At 55.6% G+C, this 13,537-nt stretch overlaps 1 protein-coding gene across 2 annotated transcripts in view; it reads left to right on the top strand.

Annotated features, from left to right (window-relative positions):
• Positions 1–13,537, top strand: part of LOC307081288 (tetratricopeptide repeat protein 28-like) — a gene marked incomplete at its 5' end in the record, with an annotated part of 178,628 nt that overhangs the window by 155,595 nt on the left and 9,496 nt on the right. For both annotated transcript variants that reach the window (XM_079744400.1, XM_079744401.1), the window contains 5 exons: positions 1,783–1,892; positions 6,228–6,357; positions 6,854–7,072; positions 9,037–9,196; positions 10,961–11,101. In XM_079744400.1, coding sequence (XP_079600526.1) covers positions 1,783–1,892; positions 6,228–6,357; positions 6,854–7,072; positions 9,037–9,196; positions 10,961–11,101 — 760 coding nt within the window. The remainder of the gene's footprint in view (positions 1–1,782; positions 1,893–6,227; positions 6,358–6,853; positions 7,073–9,036; positions 9,197–10,960; positions 11,102–13,537) is intronic.

Here is a 13,537-nt window from a genome sequence, read left to right on the forward strand (position 1 = left end):
GCAGGCGGCGTCCCCGTGAACACGATACGGGAGGAGGGAGAGAGGAGGGAGAGAGAGGTGCTGCTGCCGGAGGAAGTAGTGGGGCTGATGGTGGTGGAGGAGGGGTTCTGCTAGAGGGTGGGGGTCGAGAGATGGAACCCAGAAGGTGGAGAGATGAAGGGACGGAAGTGAGGAGGAGGAGGAGGAGGAGGAGAGAGAGAGAGAGGAGCTGCGGCACAGATGTGAAAGGAGGAGGAGGGAGGATGGGGAAATGAGAGAGAAAGGGAGGGAAGAAGGGAATGGGGGGGAGAGAGGGAGGGAGTGGGTGTGGGGACAGATAAGAGCCGGTTTGTAGCGGGCTTCAAAGGCCGCCGGCTCTGTGAGCACGTGCGGGGGGCCCAAGTCGGCCGCGCACGCGCTCCCGGCAGGGCCCGGGACGGCGCCGGCCCACGCCGCGATGGTCACGCTCTCCGTTCTGGTCTGCTCCGGTCTTATCTGGGTCGGCCACAGACCTCTTGGCACAGACGGCAAAGCGAAAGGTGAACCGGCACGAGAGAGTTCCCCTCTGCCCTGGATTAAACCCTCAACACCCCCCTCCCCACTAAATAAAATAATCCAAACAGTTTAGACGTCTCACACACACACACACACACACACACACACACACACACACACACGCGCGCGCGCACTTGAGTAGAGGGGCTAGATTGTGGCCCCCTGCAGGGTAAAAGGGGGCCGTTTGTGTGCGACCAGGGGCCGGTTTGACCGCTCGCTGTGTCTTTACCACCTTGCGGGGGGGTGATGTGTGGGCGCGGTCGCCTGTCCGGTCCCGTCATTCTCCCGCATCCGGAGGCATTCTCATCTCAGTAATTGGGCGGAGGCGAGCGTCGGTTCGGCAGGCGGAGCTGAGGACACACGCAAAGATGTGACACACGCCTCACCGCCTTGGGGAGCGGGAGTGAAAAACAAGCCCTCACCCGCCAGGTGATCTGACACACAGTCAGCAACAGCCACTAAACATTCGCCGCACCACCCCACACACACGCGCACGCACAACGCGCACGCACACGGGCAAGCACACCCACACACACGCGCACACTCCTCCTACAGATATCAGAAAAAAAAACGTAACAAACACATTCACTGCATGTTCACCAACACCGGTACACAGTATGCAAATGCGCACACATGCAAATCTCTCTTGGCTGCCACAACAAACTGGAGTAAGTCCCACTGCACATTTCTACGTGTCACCAGGCATTGTGCTGAACAGTTGCAAACAAAAAAAGAGAGTGTTTTTGTGCAAATATTTGCGGGCTGCTCTATCAGGCTGTTTGCTTAGTGAGTTCACCTCCGTGGATACGAGCAGCGGGAGTGGGCTTCTGTTTGCCCGGCCAGTCGATCTTTGCCATTGATTGCTCAGCAGTCACATTAGTGCCCTCTTAACCTCTCAGTGTATGTGTGTGTTTTGTGTGTGTGTGTGTGTGTGTGTGTGTGTGTGTGTGTGTGTGTGTGTGTGTGTGTGTGTGCAATGTGTTACAACTAAAGCCAGACAGCCAGATCTGTTTACCGTTAAAATATTAGCACCACGCTATGCTTGCGTCTCTTTCTTCCCCTCTCTCTCTCTCTCGCTCTCTCTCTCTCGCTCTCTCTCTCTCTCTCTGTAAATCAATCTTTCTCTCGCTCTCTCGCTCTGTGACTCTCTCTCTCTCTCTCTCTCTCTCTCTCTCTCTCTCTCTCTCTCTCTCTCTCTCTCGTTCCCTGCTTGTTCTCATCCACTTCTGTGCTCTCTCGCCCTGACAGGCCTTAGGCTGGCGGAGCAGCTGGCCCGGCGTGAGGACGAGGCGAAGATCCGCCATCGTCTGGGGCTGTCACTCTGGGCCAGTGGGAACCTGGAGGAGGCTCAGCACCAGGTAACTCCTCTCTTCCTCTCAGTGCTCCCATCCTCGGCTCTCTCTTCATCTCCTCTGATCTGATGTTGTGGACTCTTGTCGTCTTCTCTTTGCTCTCCTCTCTCACTCTTCTAATCTCATACTCTACTGCTCTACACTTGTCTCCCCTTCCCTCTCCTCTCCCCTCATATTCTCTTCTCTCCTCCCCCCCCTCCTCGCCCCTCCTCTCCTCCCCTCTCCTCCCCTCCTATGCTCTCCCCCCCTCCCCTCCTCTCCTCCCCTCCTCTCCTCTCCCCTCCTACCCTCTCCCCCCCTCCTACCCTCCTCTCCTCCTCTCCTCCCCTCCTCTCCTCTCCCCTCCTCTCCTCTCCTCCCCTCTCCTCCCTTCCTCTCCCCTCCCCTCCTCTCCCCTCTTATCCGTTGGGGGTTGTCACTCTGGGTCAGGGCCAGTGGAAACCTGGATCTGGCTCAACATCAGGTGCCGCCTCCTCTCCCCTCTCTGCTCCTCTCCTCCCCTCCTTTCCTCCCCTCCCCTCCCCTCCTCTCCCCTCTCTGCTCCTCTCTTCCCCTCTCCTTTCCTCCCCTCCTCTCCGCCCCTCTCCTCCGCTCCCCTCCCCTACTCTCCCCTCTCTGCTCCTCTGCTCCGCTCTCTCTCCATCTCCTCTGCTCTCCTTTTCTCGCCTCTCGTCGCCTTCCCTCTGCTCCTCTCTCTCTTGCTCCTCTTATCCTTTCCTCCTTTCCTCTGCTTCCCTCTTTCCTCTCCCCTCCCCTCATCGCCTCTCCTATCCTCCGATCTCCTCTCCTCCTATTCTATTTGCGTCTACTCCGCGCGCATCTATTTTGGTCTACTCTAGTTTTGTCGAGTCGACTCTGCTCTACTTTGCTCTTCATCCTACTTGTGGTAGGGAGGGGTTTGGCTTGCACTGAAAACGTAAGCGATGCTGCAAAACGTGTGTGCCACGGTTGTGTAAGGGTGTGACCTGGAAAAAAACGAATAAAAAAGATAAATCAACACGGGGGAGGGGGGGGGGGCAGGCTGCACCCCTCGAACACGCGCGCATCCCGCCGGCAATGTGCCGTGGGGTGTGTCGAGCAGGTATCCGCTGTCATCCCAGACGCGCAACAGATGACTGGAGATGCTTTGCGTGCCCGGGTGCACCGTGTCTCCAGAGCCTCCTCCGAGCCCATCTCACGCTACACTCAACTCTGTCTCTCTCGCTCTCCCGCCACCCGGCTGTCAAGTGGGGCGCACACGCGCCGAACAACTACATGGTCCAAGTGGGGTTAGGCTGCCGTAGCCCCGACAGCAGAAGCAGTTACTCACTCCGTTGGGCAGCGACAGCCGTCTGTGTGCGGTGCGGGCTGAAGCACCCATCGTGACCCTTCAGATACCGGGTCCGTGGTGATACACCCGGCGCTGGTTTTCAGAGCACACGCGTATAAGTAACGCGCTGCAGCACCGTGACCCAGATTCCCTGCGTCCTGCGTCATCAGGCGAGCCACACACCAAGCCTTGATTGTTAATTATCCACATCGGTCTGACCTCAGGTGTAAAGACGAGACCAAAGAGATTGTGTGCCTCATCTTTACATGCAAAAAAACATGTTTCAGACTAGGCTAATTATAATATTTTCTCCTCTAGATGTTTCAAATTAACATAATCACATTTTTGCAATCATTACATCGTTCACCTCGCCGGTTCCCAGTGAGCCCCCCTCCGTCGCCCGCCCTCAGTCCGCCCCCTCCTGTCGATATCTTAACCATTTTCCGCATCGGCCGGCCGCTCCCGGGGTGCATCGTGGGAAAGGACAGTGTTGTCCTTAGAGTATAGATCAGATCATTATTCATGAGACATTATGCTGCTACCGATGACCTTGCTAGTATCCTGACCCACTTTAAGCCTGCCGACGTACTGGCTTGCACGCATGTTTTCCCACATTTCTCTCGCCCACCCACACACACACAGACACACACACACACACACATACACACTCACACACACACACACACACACACACACACAATCGGGATGTATAAAGCAATCTATACTTCTACGTTGAGAGTCGAGTGCACCCGACCTCATCTTCTGCCTTCCTCAACATTTTAAACCCAATTTTTGGTCTCGGCACTCTTGCTTTGATCCTGTGTCCTGTGTGACTCACACACACGCACACGCACACACACACACACACACACACACACACCGACGGGGTGACCGGCTATATAAAGAACACTGTCTCCCCCCTCAGCCCCTCTGACAAGGCGGAGCCGAAGCGTACGTTAGGACTAAGTCGACACGGCTCATGTCGACTTAGACATTAATACACCAGATTAAACCTTGTTTTCAACGGCTGATATCGTCTGCGGGGCCACGGTGACGTCCGCCCAGGTGATGTCTTCCTCCGCCACATCATTCTCGCGGGTTCATCTACGTCTCAATCCGAGCTTTCCTCCCCCCCCCCCCCCCGTTTCTAAACTGCCGTTTTCCGGTCGGGCGAAACCAGCCCTTCTGCGTGCAGTGAGATGAAAGCGGTTCTCGCTCGCCGCACGGCGCCTGCGATATTGAAATGCCGGAGAACACGCTCATCTGAATGCCTGGCCCGAGCCGTTGGGGTGGAGATCGGGCTGGTGGGGGGGGTGGATGGGGTTGTAGACGTGGTTGCAGCTTGCCGGGTCGTTGCGGATGCAGCACTTTTGGGATTGCGTGCTCCTTTCATCCGCCCCCTCCTCCCTCCCCCCCCCCCCCAATCCTCGGCTAGTCTGGGCAGGGGGGGTGGGGGGCGAGGGAGAGTGGGAGGGAGGGGGGGGAGGGTTATGTGAGGAATTAGTTTCACTCTTAAAGTGGATGTCTGTGTGTCCGCCAGATTAAGGCGGTAGCAGCCGAGTAGCAATCAGCTCCCAGCGAGCTATCTGCCCAATCAGCCCCCGCCGAGCCCCCCGCCGAGCCCCCCGTCTCCCGCGTCTCCCCCCGTCTCCCTCCTCTCCCTCTGCTAGGGCAGCAGCAGCTCCTCAGCAGCTCAGGGGCCGGTGTAGGACCCTGCGGTCCCCGGCCCCTCTCACCCGCCCCCTCTGACACACACGGACGCGCGACCTTGGGACGGACGCGGCGCTGGCCGACTCAAACCTGCTCTGAGTGCACATCTGTGCACATCTGTGCACATCTGTGTGCACACAGAGCAGCCAGTGGCCGCGTAGAAATGAATTCCTTCCATGTGAATTAAACGCTCACACACACACACCTATGCACACACACAGGCGCGCACACACACCTAAGCGCACTCTCACACACTCACACACACACACACCTGCAGGAGCACATACACGCGTCCCTATTCTTACACACACCTGCGCGCACACACACACAATCACACCCACGCCTCTTCAAACACACACACACACACACACACACTCCTCCACTCATTCCTGAGATTTTTCGTCCCTCTCCTCGTTCTCTCGTCATGGAGACCAGTTCTCTAGCAGTACCAGACATTTTAAACTGTGTCCAAAAGAGCATCAATAGTCAATGACCAATCCCATGAGTCAACACTCCCCGAACTCGGAGTCATATTGGCCCCCGGAGACACAGACACGCTATGCTCCTCCCATCGCCCTCGTCTGAACACACCCACCTCCGTTTTGCCTCCACAGAGCCAATTCCGAGGATGAACACAAACACACAGCGCCACATGCACACACACGCCCAGACACACACACACACACATACACACACACACACACACACACACACACACACACGATCAGTGGTATAGTTAGATAGCAGATGTACAGATTATATATAGAGAGAGAGACAGAAGTATCCTGCTGTTATCCCTCTATTTCCGTTTTGGGGGGAAAGGGAGACAGCATAAGAAACAGCAGGGAAGGACGGAAGCAAACCACAGGCCTGCCTCTAGCGCAGCACCGTGAGGCGGAATGCTACCATCTAGTGGTTCACGCGCGCCTTTAACTCCTGCTCAACACCTCTGCCTGTACGTTAAAGGTCCCATGACATGCCACCAGGTGTGGGTGTGATTAGCCGTTACAGGCCGTTTTGAAAATCTTATTTCATGCTCCTTATGACATCACAAGTGGCCGTGTCCACCTCGATGTGTGACGGATAGATGGGCAACTTTTGCTACACTCCACTGGGTAGGCTGCTAGACTGACCTATCGAGCACACATCTAGGTGGACACGCCCACTCATGATGTCATGTCCTGTCGCGGACATGACATCATGAGTGGGCTACCTTTAACGTATTTAATAAAGCAGCCATGATCCGATAAACGTCGTTTACGGAGACGTGTGTAGCACCGTGTTGACTCCTGGCCCTCTCTGCCTCTGTCGTGTGTCCGCAGCTCTACCGCGCCTCCGCCCTGTTTGAGACGATACGGCACGAGGCGCAGCACAGCACCGACTACAAGCTGTCTCTGTTTGACCTGCAAACATCCTGCTACCAGGCGCTCCAGAGGGTCCTCGTCAGCCTGGGTATGATCACACAAATGTTTTTCCCCGATCTGTTAGTTGTTTTCTTCCTTGACTTGACGCATGTCTGCGGTGGGCGAATGGAGTAAGGCTCTTTGGGCGGCAGTCGCTCAGGGGGAAGAGTGGATGGGCTGGTACCCGGAAGGTTGCTGGTTCGATCCCCGGCTCCTCCTAGCGTGTGTGTGTCGAGGTGTCCCTGGGCAAGACGCCTCACCCTGACTGCTCCCGACGAGCTGGCTGTCGCCTCGCGTGGTCGACTCCGCCGTCGGTGTGTGACTGTGTGCATGAACGGTTGCAAGTCTCTTTGGACAAAAGCCTCAGCAGAATCCCCTAAATGTAAACGTTAATCTTAGTCATTCCTCATCAGCCCTCGCGTGTGTCCTCAGCACCAGATGTCCTCGCACTCCTGCATCTGACATGTTTGTACACATCCGGCGTCACGCCGTGATCGTTTAATCACGCCTGACCCCACCCCACCCCCGTTCCCCCCCCTCCTCAGGACACCACGACGAGGCTCTGGCGGTGGCCGAGCGGGGGCGGACGCGCGCCTTCGCTGACCTGCTGGTGGAGCGGCAGACGGGCCAGCAGGACTCGGACCCGTACACCCCCGTGACCGTGGAGCACATCCTGGAAACGGTCAACAGCCAGCGCGCCCTGGTGCTCTACTTCTCCATGGCCGCCGGCTACCTGTACAGCTGGCTGCTGGCCCCCGGAGCAGGTAAAGGACAGACCCTCGGCCCCTGGGCGTAGCGGGCGTAGCATGTCGCTAATCCGCTGCTCCCAGTCACCCATGACCTGTGTGTGCGCTCTCGTGCTTCTCGCGGAGTTGTGCTCACACATATGCAAGGGAAATGGGAAGCAACGTTATATACACAGTGGCGACGGTGCTTTCTGTTACATAATGCTTGAATGTGTAATCCAATTCAAGTCTTGGGTTTTGGAAAAAGAGGAGATTGAGCAGAGAAGCTCATGGGGGTCTTCGTGTCTCTGTGGCCCCGTGGAAGGCAAGGGAAACCAATTAAGCTTCCGTTTCTGTAGGAGGCGGCCGTGAGATCTCGCCGGAGGCAGCGGCCTATGTCTAAACGCGGGGTTAAGAATGGCAAAGTTGACACCATGTGGCAGTGTCACCTGCCTCTCGCTGGTTGTGTCCCCCGCCTCGCCATCTCCCTCCCTCTCTCTCTCCCAGGACATCTGCCAGGAAGCCCTGCTCATTGAGAGTGACAGAGCCAAACGGCATCGCAAACGCCATCACACGTGCAACCAGGAAAACACTTACTCTCTGTCTGCCTCCCGCTGGTTCCCCTCCTCCCTTCCCGATCACAACCATCCCATTCCGTCTTTGTTCCCTCCTCCCTTTCCTCCTCTCTTGTTAACCGTACCGTCGTGTCCACTGTCTCCTCATCGCTTCCGTCGTTGTGATACAAGACGCTGCAGGTGTTGAGAGTTTGAAAATAAGAATGAGAACAACGGAGAAAACAGGAAAGGCGCTGTTTTTTCGGTGTCACCACGGCTGCAGAGAGGTCACCTGGAGAGAGAGGGCTGTGATTGGTCTAGTGAATGACCCATGTCCCTCGCCTGGGGCCCTGATCGTTGATGAAGCCTGGTTGCCTGAGGGACGCTCCCTCCGTTCCCTGCAGCAGCAGCAGCAGAAGTCACATGGTTATTAAGCGTGGAGACTTGAGGGGCCAGAGAGCTCTACAAAGAGCAGCACACTGCCCCCCGGCAAAGAGGGAGCCCGCCAGCTCCATCATCGCCACGGCGGCTCTCCCATTCCACCGCACCCAGCTGGTGCCTGAAGAGAAACAGATCAGGACCAGGGATTGATGCATGCGTGTGAGTGTGCGTGCGTGCGTGCGTGCGTGCGTGCGTGCGTGCGTGCGTGCGTGCGTGCGTGCGTGCGTGCGTGCGTGCGTGCGTGCGTGCGTGCGTGCGTGCGTGCGTGCGTGCGTGCGTGCGTGCGTGTGTGTGTGTACATGAATGCAAGCATGCATTGATGTGTGTGTGTGTGTGTGTGTGTGTGTGTGTGTGTGGTTGTGTGTGCGTTCCTGTGCGATCCCATTTAGATCTCGGTCACAGTGCACACGACGCAGAGGAAACCAAAATCCCAAAGACATTCTTTAGTGGAACCAGCAGACTGAGATGCATGCAAGCGCACGCACACACGCACACACGCAAAGGCACACGCGCACAGGCACACGTGCACAGGCACGCCCCCCCACACATGGATGGTAGTAAACAGCCCGTGATTTATGCAGGCACATTTTACTGTACTACAGAAACGGCATCGCATCGCGAGTAAACACGTGCGCGCGTGAGGCGGCCCCGTTCCACCATGCTGTCAGAGCCCCTCCCCTCGCGCTTCTGTGTGAAGATCTCAGCTCCCACGGCGGGCAGCAGATGGCATCGACAGCCCCCTCTTATCTTTTATTGAAGACTATTTGTTTAATTCATTTTGCTCGGCAGATGCAGTGCCGCAGCGCTGCATAACTTACCGTTTTCCACATGAAACGCGGCCCAAAACTCTGCTGTCGGTTTTTTGGCGGGGATGGTTTTATTTTGGTGTTCCGTTCCAGCTCCTCTTCTTCTTCCTCCTCACCTCATCCTTCTCCGCCATCGGCAGAGGAGTGACAGGCTCTCACGCTTTCCCCCCCCCCCCCGCTCCCTCCCTGTGTGTCTCCGCAGGGATCCTCAAGTTCCACGAGGTGTACCTGGGAGAGGGCTTGACGGAAGGCGGGTCGGAGTTCCAGGAGGGCGGACCCGGGGGCGTGGCCCTGGGCTCCTCATTGGAGCAGCACATCGCCAGCGCGCGTGAGGCCCTGGGCGTGGAGTCGTACTACAGCAGGTGAGACACGCCCACCGGCCACAGCCTCTAACACACACACGCACACACGTCTGTCCCCACCGTGGAGTTAACCGGCATCAGTACCCAACGTCATAACTCATAAACGTGCCGGAGGGTGTGTTTGACGTGTGCGTACGCGTGTGTGCGTAAGTGTGTGTGTACGTGTGCATGTTAAGAGGGAACCACTCCAATCCTCAGCATTCCGTGATCGTTGGATCTGACTTTCTCCCATCTTGAATTCGCTGCGCTACTTGTAGCCTACTTCCCCGACGGTGGAGAGAAGGACAGGGTGAAGAATAGCCCCGTGGAGAGAGCCTGGACTATCACAATAGATCCTGACCTTCTAAATAGAAGCTCTTGGTTGGTGGTGCAGTGAATGGAGCTAAAGAAATAAATGCGAGCAGGTTTGCCGCAGTGCAACTGATGGGAGACCCAGAGAAAGGACCCCCTGGGCAGAGGAGGCTGACTGAAGAGCTGACCCCCTGCTGTGGCCTCAGCCTGGGTGGGGCGGGCGTCTGAAAGCGAGAGGATGGGAGCTCTGGTGGGTTAGGAGCCCCCCATGTGGAGAAGGGTCACGATGGGCCTCTGGCCACAGCCCCCCCCCCCCATAGGGCCTTGGTGGTGCCCCCCCCCCAGAGCAGACGGGCCCTCCCGCCCCATTACCAGCTCATTTACCGCTCCGATGGGAGGCAATGCACGCACGGCCGCGCCCGGATGACCACAATATGGCATCACTTAGTGGCCCCGCCCATCCACCACACAGGGAGGACGGGGAGACAGAGAGCTGCAGGGAGACGCCAACATAGGCTCAGTGATCAGGGGCTGGTTGAAAGTGACAAACGCCGGCGAGAGAGCAAGAGAGAGAGAGAGAGAGAGAGAGAGAGAGAGGCTTACACAAGCACAAAACATTTTTTTAATGATGGAAGCGAAATTCAAGGGAGGCGAGAATGTGACGCTTTGGCCTCAGGCGATTTTAGATGTTCCACAGATCCTTATGTCCCCGAATTACATGATCTATTGCCTGCACAGTCCCCTCCCTCGCTCTTTCTCTCTCTCTCTCTCTCTCTCTCTCTCTCTCTCTCTCTCTCTCTCTCTCTCTATATCTCTCTCCCTTCCCCATCTAGCGGAGCTCTGTTGGACAGAGAGACTGGCCTCCGGGGGGAGTTGGGGGGGGGGGGGGGGGGGGGCAGATAGAGAGACACTGGGAAGATGTATTTGAAAAAGTTCAGATGAGAGTTCAGACTGGAGTTACCATGGCGCACAAGGCTGTGGGAGCGGGGAACTGACAGGGAGTGAGGGGAGGCGATAAGCCCGCGCAGGGGGGGGGGGGGGGGGGGGGGGGTGGAATACGGAGTGGAAATGAAGGACTGATACCAGGCCCAACTCCCCACCCCCCCTTTGGTGCCCCTGTACAGGAGAAAGTACAGCTGTGTATGTGTGTCTATCTGTAGGGGGACACTATGCTGTTTATTATGCAGCGAAGTGTGTGTGTGTGTGTGTGTGTGTGTGTGTGTGTATGTGTGTGTGTCTGTAACATTGGGGGACAAGAGGATGTGCACTGTGTGTGTGTGTGTGTGTGTGTGTGTGTGTGTGTGTGTGTGTGTTTGCAGTCATACATCAACATAGAGCCCATTTCACATTTGTATCAATCCCTCATGTCCTCTTCCTCTATATCCCTTCCTTCCTGTCTCTCTCTCTCTCTCTCTCTCTCTCTCTCTCTCTCTCTGTCTGTCTTCCCCCCCCCCCCCCCCCTCCCCCATTCAGAGGATGCTCCAGCAGTGAGACGGAGAGCGAGGCGGGGGATTTGCTGGACCAGCAGTTTGAGGAGCTGAACAACAAGCTGAACTCCGTCACAGATCCCACCGGCTTCCTGCGGATGGTGTCCAGGAACAACCTGTTCAACAGGTGGGGATGGAGCGCATGCTGTTGCCAGGGTTACTGGGGTTGTCGCTCTCGTCCACGCCAGATAACTCTGGCGTGCGGCTTAGACGCAGCCTCTCTAACTACTTTGACCCAGTTTCTTTTTTCCTTCCATTGAAATTTAACAATAAAGATTTTCTCTTCTTTTCTTTTTTTTTTCCAAAACGAATGTGCTGGGGTAAGGGGATTCGCGGGCATTGTGCTTCATCTGGGAGAGGCTGCTTCTCGCTTTCCTCTTTTGTTTAGCCAGCACAGATGCAGCCTGTGAATCTGCCTTATTAAATCAGCTGAGCAGAGCCAAGCCGCTGAAACCCCTATCAACTAGCGGCTCTGATAGCGCCTTTTTGCACATGTGTGTCTGTGTGTGGTAGTGTGTGTGTGTGTGTCTGTGTGTGTGTCCATGCTTGCATGTGTGCATTGGATGTGTGTGTTACTTGCATCTCTAGCATCAGACCAAAAGCAAAGTAAGGAGCTGGCGCTGTGTGCGTGGCTGCGTGTGTGTGTGTGTGTGTGTGTGTGTGTGTGTGTGTGTGTGTGTGTGTGTGTGTGTGTGTGTGTGTACGTACAATGTACGTACACACACACACACACACACACATGCATGTACGTTGTACATGCCTGCGTGCATTGGATCAGGATGTGTGTTTGTGTGAGTGTGTGTGTGTGTGTGTCAGTGCATTGGATGTGTGTGTGTGTGTGTTTTTGTGTGTGTGTGTGTGTGTGTGTGTGTGTGCATTGGATGTGTGTGGGTGACTGTGTGTGGGTGTTACTTGGTTCTCTATCATCAGACCAAACGACAAAGTAAGGAGCTGGCACTCTGCTCTGTAACTATTCAAATGTGCCACTTTGTTTGCTCTGCTCCACTAAGAGTGTGTACATTTGACTCTGTCAGAGTCAACAGTGAACCAAGAATACATCCTTACCATTCCACTCAAGGCACGTATTAGCCTTCCACCGATCGTTAATGAGTGCCACGTTTGTGGGTTTATGTCTGTTGACTTAATGTGTGTGTGTGTGTGTGTATCTGTGTGTGTGCACGTGTGCGTGTGTGTGTGTGTGCGTGCGTGTATGTGTGTATGAGTAATGTGTGTGTGTGTGTGTGCGTGCGCGTGCACTTCTCATGGTCATATTTTCCCGTCTCATCCACAGTTGAGCTGCTCTAGGATGATGTGGGTAATTCCAGCTTTAAATGAGTCTCCGAGCTCATTAAGCCTCTTTAATGGGCTGCCGGTAATAATCCACTCATTGTTGTGGGCCCGACAAGAAGGGACAGAAACGACAAAAGAATGATCTGTATTGCCGAGATCCTCAAACCGAGCGAGCCAATCATCTCTCGCACCGCTAGCGAGAACAAACCCCTGTTGTCATTTGAACCGCACAACTCTGGCTCCCTATCCAGATCAAAACGAGAGCACGCCTTTTCTAACCCTCCTCCTCTTATTAACTCCGTCCTCGTTCGCCCTGTCATCCTCCCTTTGCTCGGGAAGACATGCGTTCTACGGGGGAGGAAGACTGCGTGACTGCTCCGAACCACACCTCTCCACAGAGAGGATTGAGTTATTCTCATAAAAATACAAACGTTGTGATGAGAGATTAACTTGAGCGATGGCATCTTAACCCAAACGCAGACGTGAGATCGAAAGGTTTTCGATCTTGGAGGGAGGATTGCTTGTTTTCTCTCTGGTGTCAAACCTCTGCCTGCTATTAGCAACGCCTCACTGGCCTAATTCGCTTGCCGCTAAAAAAGTAGCACACAGTAACAATCACAGAGAAGGAAAATTATGGGGTCGTCATGAGCGTGACAGGTGTCAGAGGACGCCCGGTTAAATACCGCAGAACAAGGTCCATGAACACACGGTTGGGAATGCCACGGATCGATAGCTAAAGGGCCGACCCTTGTGAGCACTCGGCCACCTAGCTAGTTGCTACGTAGTCGCTTCCTTTGAAGGACAAGCACCCGGGCCCCCACTTCACCCCTTCCATGCCCCTTTGCCTCCACACTTGACACCTAACTTTCCCCCCACTCAGGGCTTTGTGTCCCCTCTTCAGTCTCCTGTCAGGCTAACAAACGGCTGTTTGTTTTCCCTTAGTCTCGCTCGTGCATGCCTGGTAGAGACACAGTGAGAGAGAGACAGAGTGCGAGAGAGAGTGAGGGAGAGTAAGAGAGAGCGAGAGGGAGATGGAGGCAGACAGACAGACTTACAGACAGACAGGGGGAGACAGATAAAGAGAGTGAGACGTAGGCAGACAGACAGACCGGGAGAGAGAGAGAGATGGAGGGAGACAGACAGACAGACAGGGAGAGAGAGGTGGAGGCAGACAGGCAGATCAACGGACAGTCAGAGAGAGAGAAATGGAGACAGACAGACAGACAGACAGACAGAGAGAGAGAGCGACAGAGCGAGAGAGAGCGAGTTGCTG

Source organism: Pollachius pollachius (assembly GCF_949987615.1).
Source record: "Pollachius pollachius genome assembly, chromosome: 1".
Classification (NCBI taxonomy): Eukaryota; Metazoa; Chordata; class Actinopteri; order Gadiformes; family Gadidae; genus Pollachius; species Pollachius pollachius.